At 42.5% G+C, this 15842-nt stretch overlaps 2 protein-coding genes and 1 non-coding gene across 3 annotated transcripts; 2 read left to right on the top strand and 1 right to left on the bottom strand.

Annotated features, from left to right (window-relative positions):
* The first annotated feature begins 70 nt into the window (after positions 1-70).
* On the top strand, positions 71-876 carry LOC141614720 (uncharacterized). The gene is made up of 2 exons (XM_074433466.1): positions 71-691; positions 796-876. The coding sequence occupies exons 1-2, from the start codon at positions 71-73 to the stop codon at positions 874-876; spliced, it is 702 nt and encodes a 233-aa protein (XP_074289567.1).
* Positions 877-1742: 866 nt separating this feature from the next.
* Positions 1743-2554, top strand: LOC141614719 (uncharacterized). The gene is made up of 2 exons (XM_074433465.1): positions 1743-2360; positions 2474-2554. The coding sequence occupies exons 1-2, from the start codon at positions 1743-1745 to the stop codon at positions 2552-2554; spliced, it is 699 nt and encodes a 232-aa protein (XP_074289566.1).
* Positions 2555-7575: 5021 nt separating this feature from the next.
* LOC141615520 (small nucleolar RNA R71) lies at positions 7576-7682 on the bottom strand. Its single transcript, XR_012529938.1, has one exon. It is a non-coding gene; the product is annotated as a small nucleolar RNA R71 (small nucleolar RNA).
* Positions 7683-15842: the final 8160 nt, after the last annotated feature.

Here is a 15842-nt window from a genome sequence, read left to right as displayed (position 1 = left end):
TTCCCATAATCAAATTCATCTGTTTTTTCAAAGCACTTGTAGTTTTTAACATTGTTCCTAATCTGATCAAATGGCAGAGACAAAATTGAGTTTGAAACTATTGGTAGACAGTAAGGCTAACAAAGTACTGTTTGCAGAAGCCGGAAAAGAGTTTGTGGATTTCCTGTTTCATATACTGTCACTGCCAATCGGAACTATCGTAAAACTCCTGAACGTGAATGGCATGGTTGGGTCAGTTGGATCTCTTTATAAGAGTGTCCAGTCTTTTAGCTCAGAATTCTTTCTGGCCAATCTCGATAAAGACATCGTGTTGAACCCAAAAGTTGCTATTAATGTTCCGTTGTTGAAACTTAATGATGGTCAGTCTCAGACCAGTGGCACCAGCCATAAGATTTATATGTGCGATTATGATACCGGCTATGTCAGCCATGACCCTAATGCGATATGTCCAAGTTGTAGTCATAGAATAAACTACGAAACTATATATGTTATGCCTCAGAATGAGGGCAATATTGCGACAACTATTAGTGGAACTGATGGATATGTGAAGGGCGTGGTTACTTACATGGTGATGGATAATCTCGAGGTGAAACCTATGTCAACCATCTCGGGTATTACCCTCCTGAATAAGTTCAATGTCAAGGATGTTTCTGCACTCGTTGAGAAAGAGGTTCAAGTCGGTTTTACTGAGGTAACATTAATGTTCTTTCTCGTATGTTTTTTTATATAGTTCATGCCGCAATATCCAATTCATTGCTGACTACTGATAATTGATTTTTTAATTTTGTCCTGCAGGGACTGTCGATGCTGAAAGCGTCCTTTGAGGTCACCAATTCGGTCCTGACTACTGTCTTCCTCGGCAAGAAGAAGGCCTAGTTGCATCATACTACGGAGTATTAAACTTGCTGCATTTTGTCCACCTCTGGTTTTTATGTTATTTTACGCTATGCTGTTATTGTCGTAGTAAAAGCTCTTTGCCTATTGTTTTTTCAGAATGTACTTTCAGTCTATCAATCTATCGATGCTAAATTTAAATTTGAAATCCGCTGCAGCACGCGTGTGCCTCATCTATTGTCTTCGACAACTATTTTCCTAAGGAAGAAGGCCTAGTTTGTTGCATTATTTTCGGTCTTCTTAGAGAATTCATGTTTTGTAATTTGGATAATTATTTCCTAATGAGAATTCATGTTTTGTAATTTGTCTTAGAAAGGACTAATTTTAAGATCAAAATTTGAACTTTTAACTTTTGATAATTGATTGCTTTACTTACTATTCATGATTTTAAATTGAAAATTTCAGCTTTCAAGTTCAAAGTCAACCTTGTGTGTTCAAAGTCAGAGATTGAAGTAAAAGCAATGAAGTGCTTAATGAACAATAATTAGTGTGATCTCCTAGAATCAAGCATATTATTGTGTTCATATGTATAATAGGCAACTGTATTTTCCATGTTATCAATTAAGCGTTATTGTAATCACTGTATATAGGATGTACGAGTAATTATTTATATAGGTTGATTTCCTTCCTAGATTAGTTCATCTAAAATATTTCCAATAGATAGTACTAAGATACAATGGTCTCTCAATAAAGCTTATTGAGAGACCGTCTCAGGAGACCTACTCTTTACATTTTATTTTTTCCTATATATATCACATTACACCCATAATAATTCCCATAATCAAATCCATCTGTTTTACAAATAAGTTGTACGGAGTAGTTTTTAACATTGTTCTTAATCTGATCAAATGGAAGAGACAAAGTTGAGTTTGAAACTGTTTGTAGATAGTAAGGCTAACAAAGTTCTGTTCGCGGAGGCGGGAAAAGAATTTGTGGATTTCCTGTTTCATATATTGTCACTGCCAGTCGCAACTGTCGTAAAACTCCTGAATGTGAATGGCATGGTTGGGTCAGTTGGATCTCTTTATAAGAGTGTCGAGTCTCTTAGCTCAGAATTCTTTCTGGCCAATCTAGATAAAGACGACGTGTTGAAACCGCAATTTGATATTAATGTTCCGTTGTTGGAACTTAATGAAATCCCGCCTCAGACCATCCCTAAGATTTATGTGTGCGAGTGTGATAATGAATACGCGAGTCATGACCCTTCCGTGAAATGTCCAAGTTGTAAGCGTAGAATAGACTGCGAAGCCACCTATGTTATGCCCCAGGATGCGGGGATTATTAATATCGGGACAAGGAGATGTGGAATTGATGGATTTGTGAAGGAGGTGGTTACATACATGGTGACGGATAATCTAGAGGTGAAACCTCTGTCTACCATCTCGGTCATTACCCTCATGAATAAGTTCAATGTCAAGGATGTTTCTGCGCTCGTTGAGAAAGAGGTTCAAGTCGGTTTTACTGAGGTAACATTATTATTATTATTAATCAATGTTCTTTCTTGTAAGGTTTTTAATTATGCAATTCACAACACAATATTAATTAATTAATTAATCGATTTTTAAATTTTGATTTACAGGGATTGGCGATACTGAAAGCGTCATTTGTGGTCACCAATTCAGTGCTGACTACTCTCTTCCTCGACAAGAAGGCGGCCTAGTTGCATCATTCAATTAGCTCAATTTGTCGCATTTTGTCAACCTTTTGGTGTTAATGTCATTTTTCGCTATGCTATATTTGTCGATGTAGACTTAAATTCAATTTATCGACTTAAATTCAAATTCCAAATTAGTTGTTTGCTTGTGCCTCATTTTAATTCCGAATAAGCATTCTTAATATTTTTGACCTGAACAACATCTAACCCATTTGTTCCAAAAACTTGCATGTTCAAAGTCAGTCCGATGAGAAATCGAGCTGACAACCTTTCGACGAAGTCACAAATGTTGGTGGTGCTAACTGCTATGTCTTGCTATGATGTACAAATGTATATCCTCCATGTTGGAAGCTTAAAGCGATGCAGTAGTAAAACAAATGTTGGATTATGACCCAATAGTCCTACATTTGGTGGACTATGGCTTTAGAAAGTAGGTATTCATTTCCTTGGTTTTATTGTAGGACTCTTGTGATCTTGGATTAGATCCGGCAAACAGATAGGGTCTTGTCGTGTTCGTATTCGTATCACATATAAATGGGCCGGGTCACGAACTGTTACCCACATAGTAGCTTTTAAAATTAGACTAAACCTGGCAAACAGGTCGGTTGTGTCATGTTCAGGTCGACCCAGTCATCAAGCCTCAACTAATTCTAGTGTGTTAACTTCGTATCAGGATTGTGTAGTGTTTTCGTGTCATGTCAATATCTGAAAAGTGTAAGTTTGTTTATGTGATGGAAGATCGAGAAAAAAATAAATTTAGTAAATAGGTTATTCGTGTCGCGTTCGTGTTTACTAAGTTCAACCGAACCCCAAGGGCCAAGCTAGCTAGTTATTTAAATCTAGTGCCGTTTTCGTATCGACCCAGTTACATAAATGCGTGATTAAATCTCAACCAAAATCGATTAATTTTGTGTTGAGTTCGTATCGTGCTGTAAAGTCATGTCATTTTTTGACAACTCTATCTCGAACAATGTGTGTCTTGTCCCATATCGCAATCGCTATTCACCGCCGTCGATAAATTATTTATCATCATTGACAAAGCGTCTCTTTATAGCCGGTGGATATCGTCTATAGCTATAGATGGGCCAAATGTCACCACCTTAACGCTAAATGACACCAGTACCATTTCCATGTGATAAACTACCTGTTGTAGCTAAGGAAATGACACTGGTGACATTTGGCGTTAAAGTGGTGATATTTGGCCCGTTTTGCTTAGAGTGGGTGGATATTTGGTCCATCTATAGCTATAGACGAATATGCGCCGTCTATAATAAGAATTTGTGTTTTAACGAACTGGTCAAAATACCTTTCCCATTAAAAAACTGTTTAATTGAACTAAAGTATAAACAAATGGACATATGTAAGAAGTTGTATGACGAGTGGTCAAAGATTGGAAGTAAAAAGCAAACAACTGAACAAGTGTCTTGGTACAATTTACAAATGTCACATTGCACACTTAATAATTCTCATAATCAAATTCATTGTATTTCAAAACACTAGTAGTAGTAGTATTAGTTGTTAACTTTTTAATCAATCTGTTGAAATGGCAGAGACAAAGTTGAGTTTGAAACTGTTGGTAGACAGTAAGGCTAACAAAGTTCTGTTCGCGGAAGCCGGAAAAGAGTTTGTGGATTTCCTGTTCCATATTCTGTCACTGCCAGTCGGCACTGTCGTAAAACTCTTGAATGTGAATGGCATGGTTGGATCCATTGGATCTCTTTATAAGAGTGTTGAGTCTCTAAGCTCTGACTACTTCCAGGCTGATCTCAATAAAGATGCTGTGTTGAAACCAAAAGTAGCGGTAAATGTTCCATTGTTGGAACTTGATGATGACGAAGATCAGACGAGCCAAAAGATTTATAGGTGCTCCAGCCATACTTGTTATGTGAGTCATGACCCTAATACAAGATGTCCTAATTGTAGTCGTCTTATAAACTACGAAGTGAACTATGTTATGCCGCAGAATGAGGGGAATATTGCGACAAGTAGCGGAACTGATGGATATGTGAAGAGCGTGGTTACTTATATGGTTATGGATAATCTGGAGGTGAAACCTATGTCTACTATCTCTGGAATTACTCTTATGAATAAGTTCAATGTGAAGGATGTTTCTGCACTCGTTGAGAAAGAGGTTCAAGTCGGTTTTACTGAGGTAACCTTGCTTAATGTTCTTTGTCGTATGTTTTTTAATATAGTTCATGTCTTCATGACGCAATATCCAATTCATTGATTTTTTAATTTTGTTCTGCAGGGACTGGCGATGCTGAAAGCGTCGTTTGAGGTCACTGATATACGATTAATTTACTTCTAATTCCCTCTTTCTTTTATGCATACCGACTCATATCGAGTCGGTTTCGGGTGTTTTTCCTTGCGTTTTGTGCCCAATACCCGTACTTGTTACCTTGTGCATCCTTTTGTAGGAAACGGCCCAAGTATGGAGGAATTGGGGCAAGAAAGGCACCCCATTGCCTTTACATGAAGAAGAGGTGAAGAAATGAAGAGGAGCGTGTTTTCTTCAGGCCGTGGACCGGTCTAGCCACCGGCAAAACACACCCAGAGGATGACTTAAGATTTTGAAGAAATGTTGAGGAATGTGCTTTCCAGCGCAACCGGCCCGCCCACCGGTAAAGCACAACAGGTGGAATTAATTGAAGAATTTGGTTAAAAACAAGCTTGGCCTCGCTGCCGGTAGGAGCACCGGCAGCCGGTCAACCGGCATTTCACACATCCAAAGTTCTGAAGAGTGTGTTTTGCCGGCAGGCCGGAAACCGGCCCACCGGCAAAACACGAATGCCAGATGTTTTTAATTCCTTGCACGGTTTTGCGGAGGACAGAGCATTGCCTTAGGTGCACCTAAAAAACGCAGCAGACGGGATTTTGAGCTTTTCTTCCTCTTTTCTTCCTAATTTTGTACAAGCCTATAAATACCCCCTCTTAAACCCCTTTGTACACATAACCCTAGATCTGAATAATTTCCCTTTCAAGCTTTAAACTTTCTTAATCTCTTTGTTAATCTTTCCTTAATTAAAGTAGTTCTTCAATCAATTAGTGATTGAATTTGGGTTTGTAAGAAGATTGAAGGATTTCCTTCTTGATTATTTCTATCCAAATTCCTCTTTCACTATTTTGTTGGTATTAATTCTTTCCCTATTTTCATTTGTTTACATTTTGTTCTTCTTTTATGCTTGTTTGATTGTTTATGTTGAAATTAGTGTTGTTGTTTGTTTGTTGTTGCTAATTCCTTCATTGTTCATCTTTTCATTGTTCATCTTTCCTTTGTTCCTCTTTCTTTTGTTCATCCTTGGGTAGTTGTCCTCAAAGACTTAATCTTTGAGTTGATTTGGTTAAAGATTGTGTCTTTAGGTTTAATCACTCTCACTATTAGATTAAATCATCTTTCCTTACACCCATTGTTAGATTGTTGCATGTTTAGTAGTGAATTTCATCTTCTCACCATGTTTGTGACCAAAGTTTCCATCTTTATTGTTAATTTTGCAATTAGAACCATGATTAGTGAGTAGTCCTCCACTAGGGCTCGGTTTGACCCGACATGAGTAATTTCATTAATTGAATTTCATAAAGGCTAATTATTTGGGGAAATTGGTGAGGGTAGTTTAGAGGGATGACTTGGGTTATGGGTTGACTCTTGGGTAGTGTTGACTTACGACCCTTGACCACCAACGAGAGTTGGTTAGGTTGTGATTTGGATACCCGAGACTTGACCCTATTGTTGACCTCGGTTGAGACCGAAAGGGAGAACCGGGGTAGGACACCTCTAAATTAGTGTTTGAAATCGACCCTCGAGAGAGGGAGTGGGATGACCCGGGTGTTGATGGGGCTTAATGACCTTAGCGAATATCGGACTACCTCGGGAAAATGCATGTTTTTGGGGTAGTGGGGTATTGAGTTAGGGATTCCGACCTTCGAACCCGAGAGGGGGGTTGGTGGGTAGTGCTAGTGTCCTATTTCGAACCCGAGAGGGGGGTCTTAGGCGAATTAGAGCCGTCACCTCCTCACCTAACTACCTTTGTGATTAGCCTAGAAATTTAACCATGTGGAATTGCGAATAGTTTGGGAAGAACCGAGTCCTAGGCCTTTTTAATCATCTGAATTACTACTTATCTTTCGTTGTTGCTCATTTATCTTGCTTTTGTTTAGATTGCATCTCTTTTCATTTTAGGTAGCATTAGTATATCAACCATCATCCTTTATTTTCGACTTAGCTAAACGATCGGATTAGAACAATTAGTAATCTTTTCAACTCCTTGTGGGATCGACCCTTAATAGTGTACAACGATAAAATCGTGCACTTGCGAGGTATAATTTGATAACCATCAAGTTTTTGGCGCCGTTGCCGGGGAGTTCGGCTAGATATTAATTGTTTTCATTCTTGTTTAGACTAAGTCCTTTGTTACTAATCCCTCTCTCGAGTGTGTAGGACTTTTTGCATGAGAAGGAGAACTCGAAGAGGTCATCCAATACGTCCGATTGACCACGAGATCGAAGCAACCGCAAGAAGACTAAATTCACTTCGTAGAAGAGGGCTTATAGAAACACCGATTCCTCAAGAAAATCCAGTTATTGAGGACCTTCAAGAAGAACCACGGGTCTTTGAAGCTTTCGAAAATCCTTTTGCAACACCGGAAACGGAAGTAACAATGGCCGCGGTTCCTATGAGAGACAACTTGGCTCCTAAAAAGGTGGTGAATCCGAGTATCGTCAAACCACCCATTCAAGCTAACAATTTCGATGTGAAAGCCACCTTACTTCAACTTGTCCAAGGGAATCAATTCGGAGGGGGAGCCACCGAAAACCCCAACGAACATCTCAACGAGTTCTTGGACAGTTGCGACATGTTCAAGGCCAACGGAGTGACGGAGGATGCCGTACGCCTTAGGCTTTTCCCTTACTCTTTGAGGGGAAGTGCCAAGGAATGGCTTAAAAGTTGCGAACCCGACTCCCTTCGGACTTGGGACGATGTCTCTAAGGCCTTTCTCAACAAGTATTTCCCACCCCAACGAACCGCGAGAATCAAGAGTGAACTCCAAGGGTTCACCCAACAAGAAGATGAGACCCTCTATGAAGCATGGGAGAGGTACAAGGGCCTCCAAAGGCTATGTCCTCACCACGGTATTGGGGATGATGAGCTCATCAACAATTTCTATGAAGGGTTAAACAATGAGATGAAGATGAACCTTGATTCCGGCTCGGGGAAGGGAGCTTTGGATAAGATAGACCACAAGACGGCGAAAGAGCTTATTGAAGAAATGGCTTCTCGTACCTTTCATTGGAACAATGATAGGCACAAGAGGAAAGGGAAGTCAACGGTCGAATCGGCCAACAATGTGGAAGTAAAAGAAATGATAGAAGAGCTTAAGCAACAAGTTGCCTTGATGAGCTCAAGCAAAACATCTAGCAACTCTTCTATGATGAACCAAGTCTATAGTTGTGAGCTTTGTGGAGACCAAGGACATCCACCCAATGAGTGTCCTTTGGTGGTTGGAGATGGAAGTTGTATGGAGCAAGTGAACGGGATATGGGAGTCTAGTCCGGCCAAGCAAGCATTTAACAACAACCAATATCACCCCGGAATGAGAGCCCACCCAAACTTCTCCTATGGCTCTCAAAATGTCCAAAACCCAACCTTCCAACAAAAGTCACAACAACCAAACTTTCAAGCTCAAAAACAAAACACCACATTCAATCAAGTTCCACCGGGTTTCCAAGGAAGAACCTTCCAACCAAGACAACAACAATTTCAATCACTTAACCCACCAACCACCCAACCATTCCAACAAACCCAACCTTTCCAACAAAATTTCCAACCATTCCAACAACCCACCCAACCAAAGTCGAACTTGGAACTCATGATGGAACAAATGATGAATCATCAAACACAATTCATCAACCATACCACCCAAAAACAAGAAGAAGCAACCACATCCATCAACCAACTTAGGACCCAAATGCAAGCCTCTCAACGAATGACGGACAACCAAATCTCCCAATTGGCTACTCAAATGAGCCAACTACAAGCCTCCCAAGGGAAATTCCCGGGTAAAACCGAGGAAAATCCGAAAACCATGAATGCTATCCACTTGAGGAGTGGTAGAGATTTGGAAGACCGGGAATTTGTCAAGAAAAGGAAGAGTAGTAGACCGGGTAATGTCATTGAACCTCAAGTTGTGGTTGAACCTCCTAAGGTGATTGACGAAAAGGAGGGAAAAGATGAGCTTGTGGAAATTGTGGTGGAAACTCCAAAGGTGGTTGATGAACCAACAAGGGTGGTTGAAGAGCCTCAACAACAAGTGGTAAGAACTTATGTACCACCGGTTCCCTTTCCACAAAGGTTGGCAAGAGCCAAACTTGAACAAAAGTATGGGAAGTTCATGGATATGATGAAGGGTATCAACATTACTATGCCTTTCATTGATGCCGTAAAGGAGATTCCAAGCTATGGAAAGTTCTTGAAGGAACTCATCTCAAACAAAAACTCCTTGAGCCCGACAACTACGGTGAACTTATCCAAGGAGTGTAGTGCAATTCTCATGAATGAGGCTCCTCAAAAGCTTGAAGACCCGGGGAGTTTTTCCATACCTTGTAAGATTGGGACCGTGCATATTGAGAGGGCTTTGTGTGATTTGGGGGCAAGCATTAGTCTTATGCCTCTAAAAATTTTCAAGAAATTGAAGGGTTATGAGCTTTCACCAACAAGGGTTTCTCTCCAACTTGCCGATAGGTCGGTAAGATACCCGATTGGTCTTGTGGAGGATGTCCCGCTCAAGGTGGGGAAACTTGCATTTCCATGTGATTTCTATGTTATGGACATCCCCGAAGACTCAAATATTCCCATCATATTGGGGCGCCCTTGCCTTGCTACGGGGGGTGCCATGATTGATGTGAAGAATGGGAAGCTTTCTCTACAAGTGGGAGAGGAAAAGGTTGAATTCTCCTTGAGCAAGGCTATGAAAGAGCCTTCGGAAGAAAAGTCTTGTTACATGATTGATGTGGTAGAAGAATGAGTTGATATGAAGAAATTTGATGAAGACAAGGGTTTGCAAGGGTTCCTTGAGGGCAAGGTAAAGGATTGCAAGGAGCACCGGGAGTATGCTTTAGCTATGGAAGCAACAATTGAAGAAGACCCGGAAAAAGAATTTGAAAGTTTGAGAAGAGATGATAAGAAAGAGGAGAGATCCACGCCTCCTCAAGTGGAGTTGAAACCTCTTCCTTCTACTCTTAAACATGCTTTCCTTGGCCCTAATGATACTTACCCTATTATTGTCAATAGTGCACTCAATGACACCGAACTTCAAAAATTGCTTGATGTTGTGAGAAAATACAAGGATGTCATTGGGTACTCAATTGATGATATCAAGGGGATTAGCCCTTCTTTTTGCACCCATCGCATTCACTTGGAGGATGAGAGCGCATCTTCCGTTGAGCCTCAACGCCGCCTTAACCCCGCTATGAAAGAAGTGGTTAGGAAGGAGGTGTTGAAGCTCTATGATGCAAGCATAATATACCCTATCTCCGATAGTGCGTGGGTGAGCCCGGTGCATGTTGTGCCGAAGAAGGGCGGGGTCACGGTAGTCACCAATGATAAGAATGAACTAATTCCAACAAGAGTCACAACCGGGTGGAGAATGTGCATAGACTATAGGCGCCTAAACAAGGCAACTAGGAAAGACCATTTCCCCCTCCCTTTCCTTGACCAAATGTTGGAAAGACTTGCCCAACATTCTCATTTTTGCTACCTTGATGGGTTTTCGGGGTTTTTCCAAATCCCGATTCACCCAAATGACCAAGAAAAGACCACATTCACGTGCCCATTCGGCACCTTTGCTTATAGGCGCATGCCCTTTGGGCTTTGCAATGCGCCGGCTACATTTCAAAGATGCATGTTAGCTATATTTTCCGAGTATGTTGAGAACATCATGGAGGTGTTTATGGACGACTTCTCGGTCGTAGGCACCTCATTTGATGGATGTCTAGCTAATTTGGGTAAGGTCTTGAAAAGATGTCAAGAGAGTGGTCTAGTCTTGAATTGGGAGAAATGTCACTTCATGGTGACATCCGGGGTTGTTTTGGGTCATGTAGTGTCAAGTAAGGGCTTGGAAGTTGATCAAGCCAAGATTGAAGTGATCAAAACACTACCCCCTCCCACTAATGTAAAAGGAATTAGGAGTTTTCTTGGGCATGCCGGTTTTTACCGGAGATTCATTAAGGATTTTTCTTTGATTGCCCGACCTTTAACTTTGTTGCTTGGAAAAGATGTGCCATTTGAATTTACTAATGAGTGTTTGGATGCATTCAATAGGTTGAAGGAAGCTCTCATCACCGCTCCAATCATGCAACCTCCCACTTGGGGAGAACCTTTTGAGTTGATGTGCGATGCTAGTGATGTGGCGGTGGGAGCGGTGCTAGGGCAAAAGAAGAATGGTAAACTCCATGCCATCTATTATGCAAGCAAGACTTTGGATGAAGCTCAATCTCATTACACTACCACCGAAAAGGAGCTTTTGGCGGTCATATATGCCATGAACAAGTTTCGTTCTTATTTGGTGGGCTCTAAGGTTATTGTGCACACCGATCACACGGCGTTGAGGCACTTGCTAATTAAGAAGGAGTCAAAGCCCCGCTTGATTCGGTGGATACTATTGTTGCAAGAGTTCGATATCGAGATTAGAGACAAGAAAGGTGTAGAAAATGTGGTAGCCGATCATCTTTCTCGGCTATTACATGTCAAGGATAAGGATGGATTGCCAATTGATGACACGTTACCGGATGATCAACTATTCGCACTAGCTTTGATGGATACCCCGTGGTACGCGGACTATGCAAATTATTTGGTATCCGGGGTCATCCCACACGGTTATGATTCCCATAAGAGAAAGAAATTCTTCCATGACCTTAAGCAATATTTTTGGGAAGAACCGTGTCTCTACAAAGCTTGTGCCGACGGGATAATTAGAAGATGCATCCCCAATGAAGAAGTCCAACCCATAATCTCTCATTGCCATGACATGCCAAGTGGAGGGCATGGTAGTTCACGAAAAACCGCCGCGAGGGTGCTACAATGTGGATTCTTTTGGCCTTCCCTATTTCACGATGTGGCCACCTACGTCAAGAAGTGTGACAAGTGTCAAAGAAGTGGTAACATCTCAAAGAGGCATGAAATGCCAATGAACTACATACTTGAGGTGGAGCTATTCGATGTATGGGGCATTGACTACCAAGGCCCTTTTCCCTCATCAAATGGGAATGAGTATATTCTTGTTGCGGTGGACTACGTGAGCAAATGGGTTGAAGCAATTCCAACGAAGACTTGTGACGCAAAATCCGTGACCAAGCTCATGGAGACAATCATATTCCCCCGGTTTGGAGTCCCACGAATTGTGATAAGTGACCGTGGAACCCATTTCCGGGAGAGGACTCTTGATGCTTTACTCAAGAGGCACGGGGTGCAACATAGGCGGAGCCTTGCCTATCACCCTCAAGCCAACGGTCAAGCCGAAATTTCTAACCGTGAAATCAAGATGATCCTCGAAAAGACCGTGAACCGGTCAAGGAAAGATTGGTCTACCAAGCTTAACGATGCATTGTGGGCTTACCGGACCGCCTTTAAAACACCAATAGGAACTTCACCGTTCCGGTTGGTGTACGGTAAGCCTTGTCATTTACCGGTTGAGTTGGAGCATAAGGCACATTGGGCCATCCGTCTACTAAACTTTGACCTAAAGAGCGCCGGGGAGAAGCGGCTACTTGACCTCAATGAGCTTGAAGAATTCCGACTAGAGGCTTATGAGAGCTCTAGGTTGTACAAGGAAAAGACCAAGCGGTTCCATGACAAAGCTATTATAAGGAGGGAATTCAAGGAGGGGGACTTGGTTCTCCTCTTCAACTCAAGATTCAAGCTATTTTCGGGAAAACTAAAGTCAAAGTGGTCGGGGCCCTTCACCGTGGTCCGAGCTTTTCCATATGGGTCGGTTGAAGTTTCCGATGGTGACCAAACATTCAAGGTAAATGGACAACGGCTAAAGCACTACATTGCCGGAACCCCTATTATCAAGAATGTGAGCTCAATTGCCACTTTTATTCCAAGTTATTGATTGTCATTCATAACTCCGTCGAGCCTACGACATAAAACAAGGGCGCTTCATGGGAGGCAACCCATGCATCTTTGTATATAATTTGCATCCTAGACTAGAAGTGAGAGATTTGGAGTCGTATTTTGTCTTTTTGGATTGGTGACGGAGGTCACTTTTGAAGAACACAAGTTTTATTTTCGTTGACCCGAAATCCCGACATCATGCGTCGGAGTAATTGTGGAAAACATGAATCCCGGGGTCAATGAAAGAGCTCAAAGTTGAGTTGAAGAAAAATTGAGCAAATTGGAAGAACACAACGAAAAAAAGAGCTGTGTGTTGTGTTTTGCCGGTGGACCGGCAGCCGGCCTGTCCACCGGTAGCGAGGTCAAACAATTTTTTTGAAAAATTGAAGAAGGGGTGTGTTTTGCCGGTAGGCCGGCAACCGGCTCACCGGCATAACACACCTGGCATGTTGAAAACACGTAGTATTGATGATGGGAGTGTGTTTTGCCGGAAGGCCGGCAACCGGCCCACCGGCAGGACACACATAAAGACTTAGAAAATCTGGAAAATTGGTGAAGAGGAGTGTTTTGCCGGCAGGCCGGCAACCGGCCCACCGGTAGAACACTCATATTATGCAGCTGGGAAGTTGTTTTTTTGAGTAGGAGTGTGTTTTGCCGGTTGGCCGGCAGCCGGCTCACCGGCAGAACACACCTGGTATTTGGGAAAATAAGTTGAGGAGAGTGTTTTGCCGGTGGACCGGCAGCCGGCCTGTCCACCGGCAGCGAGACCAAGTATTTCAGAAAGGAAATTCGAAGAATTGAAAAAAGGGGAGTGCGTTTTTACCAAGAGACGGTTCCGGTTCACCAACCGGCAAAACGCACACGCAGAACTCAAAATATAACCCGTGAATCCCCTATTCCCAAATCATTTCTTCTTTCTTCCTTCTTCAAACCTCCATTATTTTTCCCCCTTTCTAACCCTAACTCCATTAAAACTCAATCAAACTCCCTCCAACCTTCACCAATCTCCTCCAATCATCAAGATGGCCGGAAGAAGAACAAGGGCCGACATAGCAAGGGACCAACAAGCTTTGATTGATCGAGCCGCGACCGATACATACCCCGATCCAGATTTTCCCACTGTCGAATTTACCACGCCTACGCAGAAGGGTAAGTTTATTCTCTTTAAAAATCGTCCCCTCACCCCTACTAAGTTCCTTCATCATCCGTCTTTGTGTGCCATTGGGATTGCTAGGGAGACGGAAACTTTGTTTGAGGGGTGTGGTATGAGGGGGATATTTCACATGCATGAGTATACTTACCCCCGGATCACATGGGAATTTTTGAGTAGTCTTAAGATTACCAAGAGCCGGCAAACGGGGATGGTGGCCACTCTTAATTTTAGACTAATGAACCGGGAACACAACATCACTTTGGGTAGGTTGGCTCAAATTTTTGGGCTGGAAAATGCGCCGTCGCATACCCCGCCCGCTGTTTTTCACTATTCCCGTGTATGGAAGGCGATTTCGGGCCTTGATGATCAACCCGGGGTGAAAAGACCCGCGACAAGTTGCCACAATCCCGTCATTCGGGTGTGGCATAGATGTATGGGGTGCACCGTTCTTGCGGTGGATGAACCTTGGGTGTTTAGGACCCACGAGCTTGAAATATTAGGGTCCTACTTGTTCACCAAACCCACCCCCTTCCGAATTAATGTGGCTCACTACCTCGCCCTTAACCTATCAAAAATTGCAAGTTCTCCGGGGCACAAAGTCCCGATACATGTGGGTGGCATGATCACCCGAATTGCCCGTAACTTGGATCGACCGGTTGACCTTTCCACGATGAATTGGATACCCGGGGACACCTACTTGACAAAGCACTACATGACCACCAAACTTGAGTGGTTCAAGGTGAGCCCCCTTGACGATCTTGAATATTGGCAAATCAATCATAAGAATTCAATCCGGCTTCCAAATGTTACCGCGGTAAAGATTGAAAAGGACAAGGAGTTCTATCTCCTTGATATTGAAGAAGAACCTCCCACCGATCAACCACCTCCCAATGCTCCACGAGTTTATTCTAGGGACCGTAGACGCGACACTCCCTCCTCCCTTCGATATGCCGCACCTCAAACTCAACAACCTCCACCGTGGCAATTTCAACAAGGTGAGGCGTCCTCCTCGACCCCTCCTCCCTTGCCACCTTCCCTAACCGAGTGGATGGAGAGGATGGACATTGCCACGGCAAAAGCCGCTAGTGAGAGGGACGTCTTGGGAAGAAAGTTGGACCGGATATATTATGATCAAGCTACCGGTACTTATCCCATCTATGATGATTTTTGTCGTCGGGAATACGTGGGTTATGAGTACCCTCACCCCTCCTACTTCACTTGGCCCGATGGGAACTACTCGAGAGAGGATGGGAGTATGGTCCGCGGAGGTTTTAACCTCCAACCGGACTACTTTGCGCGACCCGTTTTCCCGCCTATGCCCGAGCCTAGACCGGAGGGCCATGAGGCCCAATGGTTTGGGGGAGTTCGGCCCTATTTTGCTAGTGATGCGGGTGCGTCGGGGTCCGGTGGTGGTGTCACGGGAGGAGATAGCGGCGTGATGAATATGAGTGGTGATTTCACGGGTGGTTTTCCGGGTGTCGACGGTAGTGGAGGTAACTTTACCTTCAACCCCGATGATTTGATTCAAGGGTCCGACTTCAATACCGGAGATAACAATGATGAAGATGATGATGATGAGATGGGGTCTTAGTCCCCGAGTTGATGGTTTTTATCCTCCCTTTTCAATCCAAATGACAAGTACGATCCCTCCCTTTTATCCAAATTTCTCATTCATGTTTAAATTTTTCGCATGCATTTAGTTGATAAAGCATTTAGTTGCATCATATAGGATTGCATTAGATTTCAATTTTGTAATATATTGTCACATGTAGTAATTGCATTCACTTAGAATAGATTGCATTGTCATTTAAATTTTGCATATAGAATAGAGCATGCATTGCATTTTCAAATAAAAACAAACTAAAAATTGAAAAATGACCAAAAATCAACAAAAACATGTTATTTTCTTTCACTAAATTGCCCTCCCATGTCTATAAATAAGTGTGGGGAGGGCCTAAAAAAAAAACAAAAACATGCTTTTAATTTGAAATCCCTCCACACATTTATTTCCATTTGGAAATTATGTAAAT

Source organism: Silene latifolia, chromosome 11 (genome assembly GCF_048544455.1).
Source record: "Silene latifolia isolate original U9 population chromosome 11, ASM4854445v1, whole genome shotgun sequence".
NCBI lineage: Eukaryota > Viridiplantae > Streptophyta > Magnoliopsida > Caryophyllales > Caryophyllaceae > Silene > Silene latifolia.
Note: the sequence above shows the minus strand (reverse complement) of the source record. Positions and strands in the feature narration are given on the sequence as shown.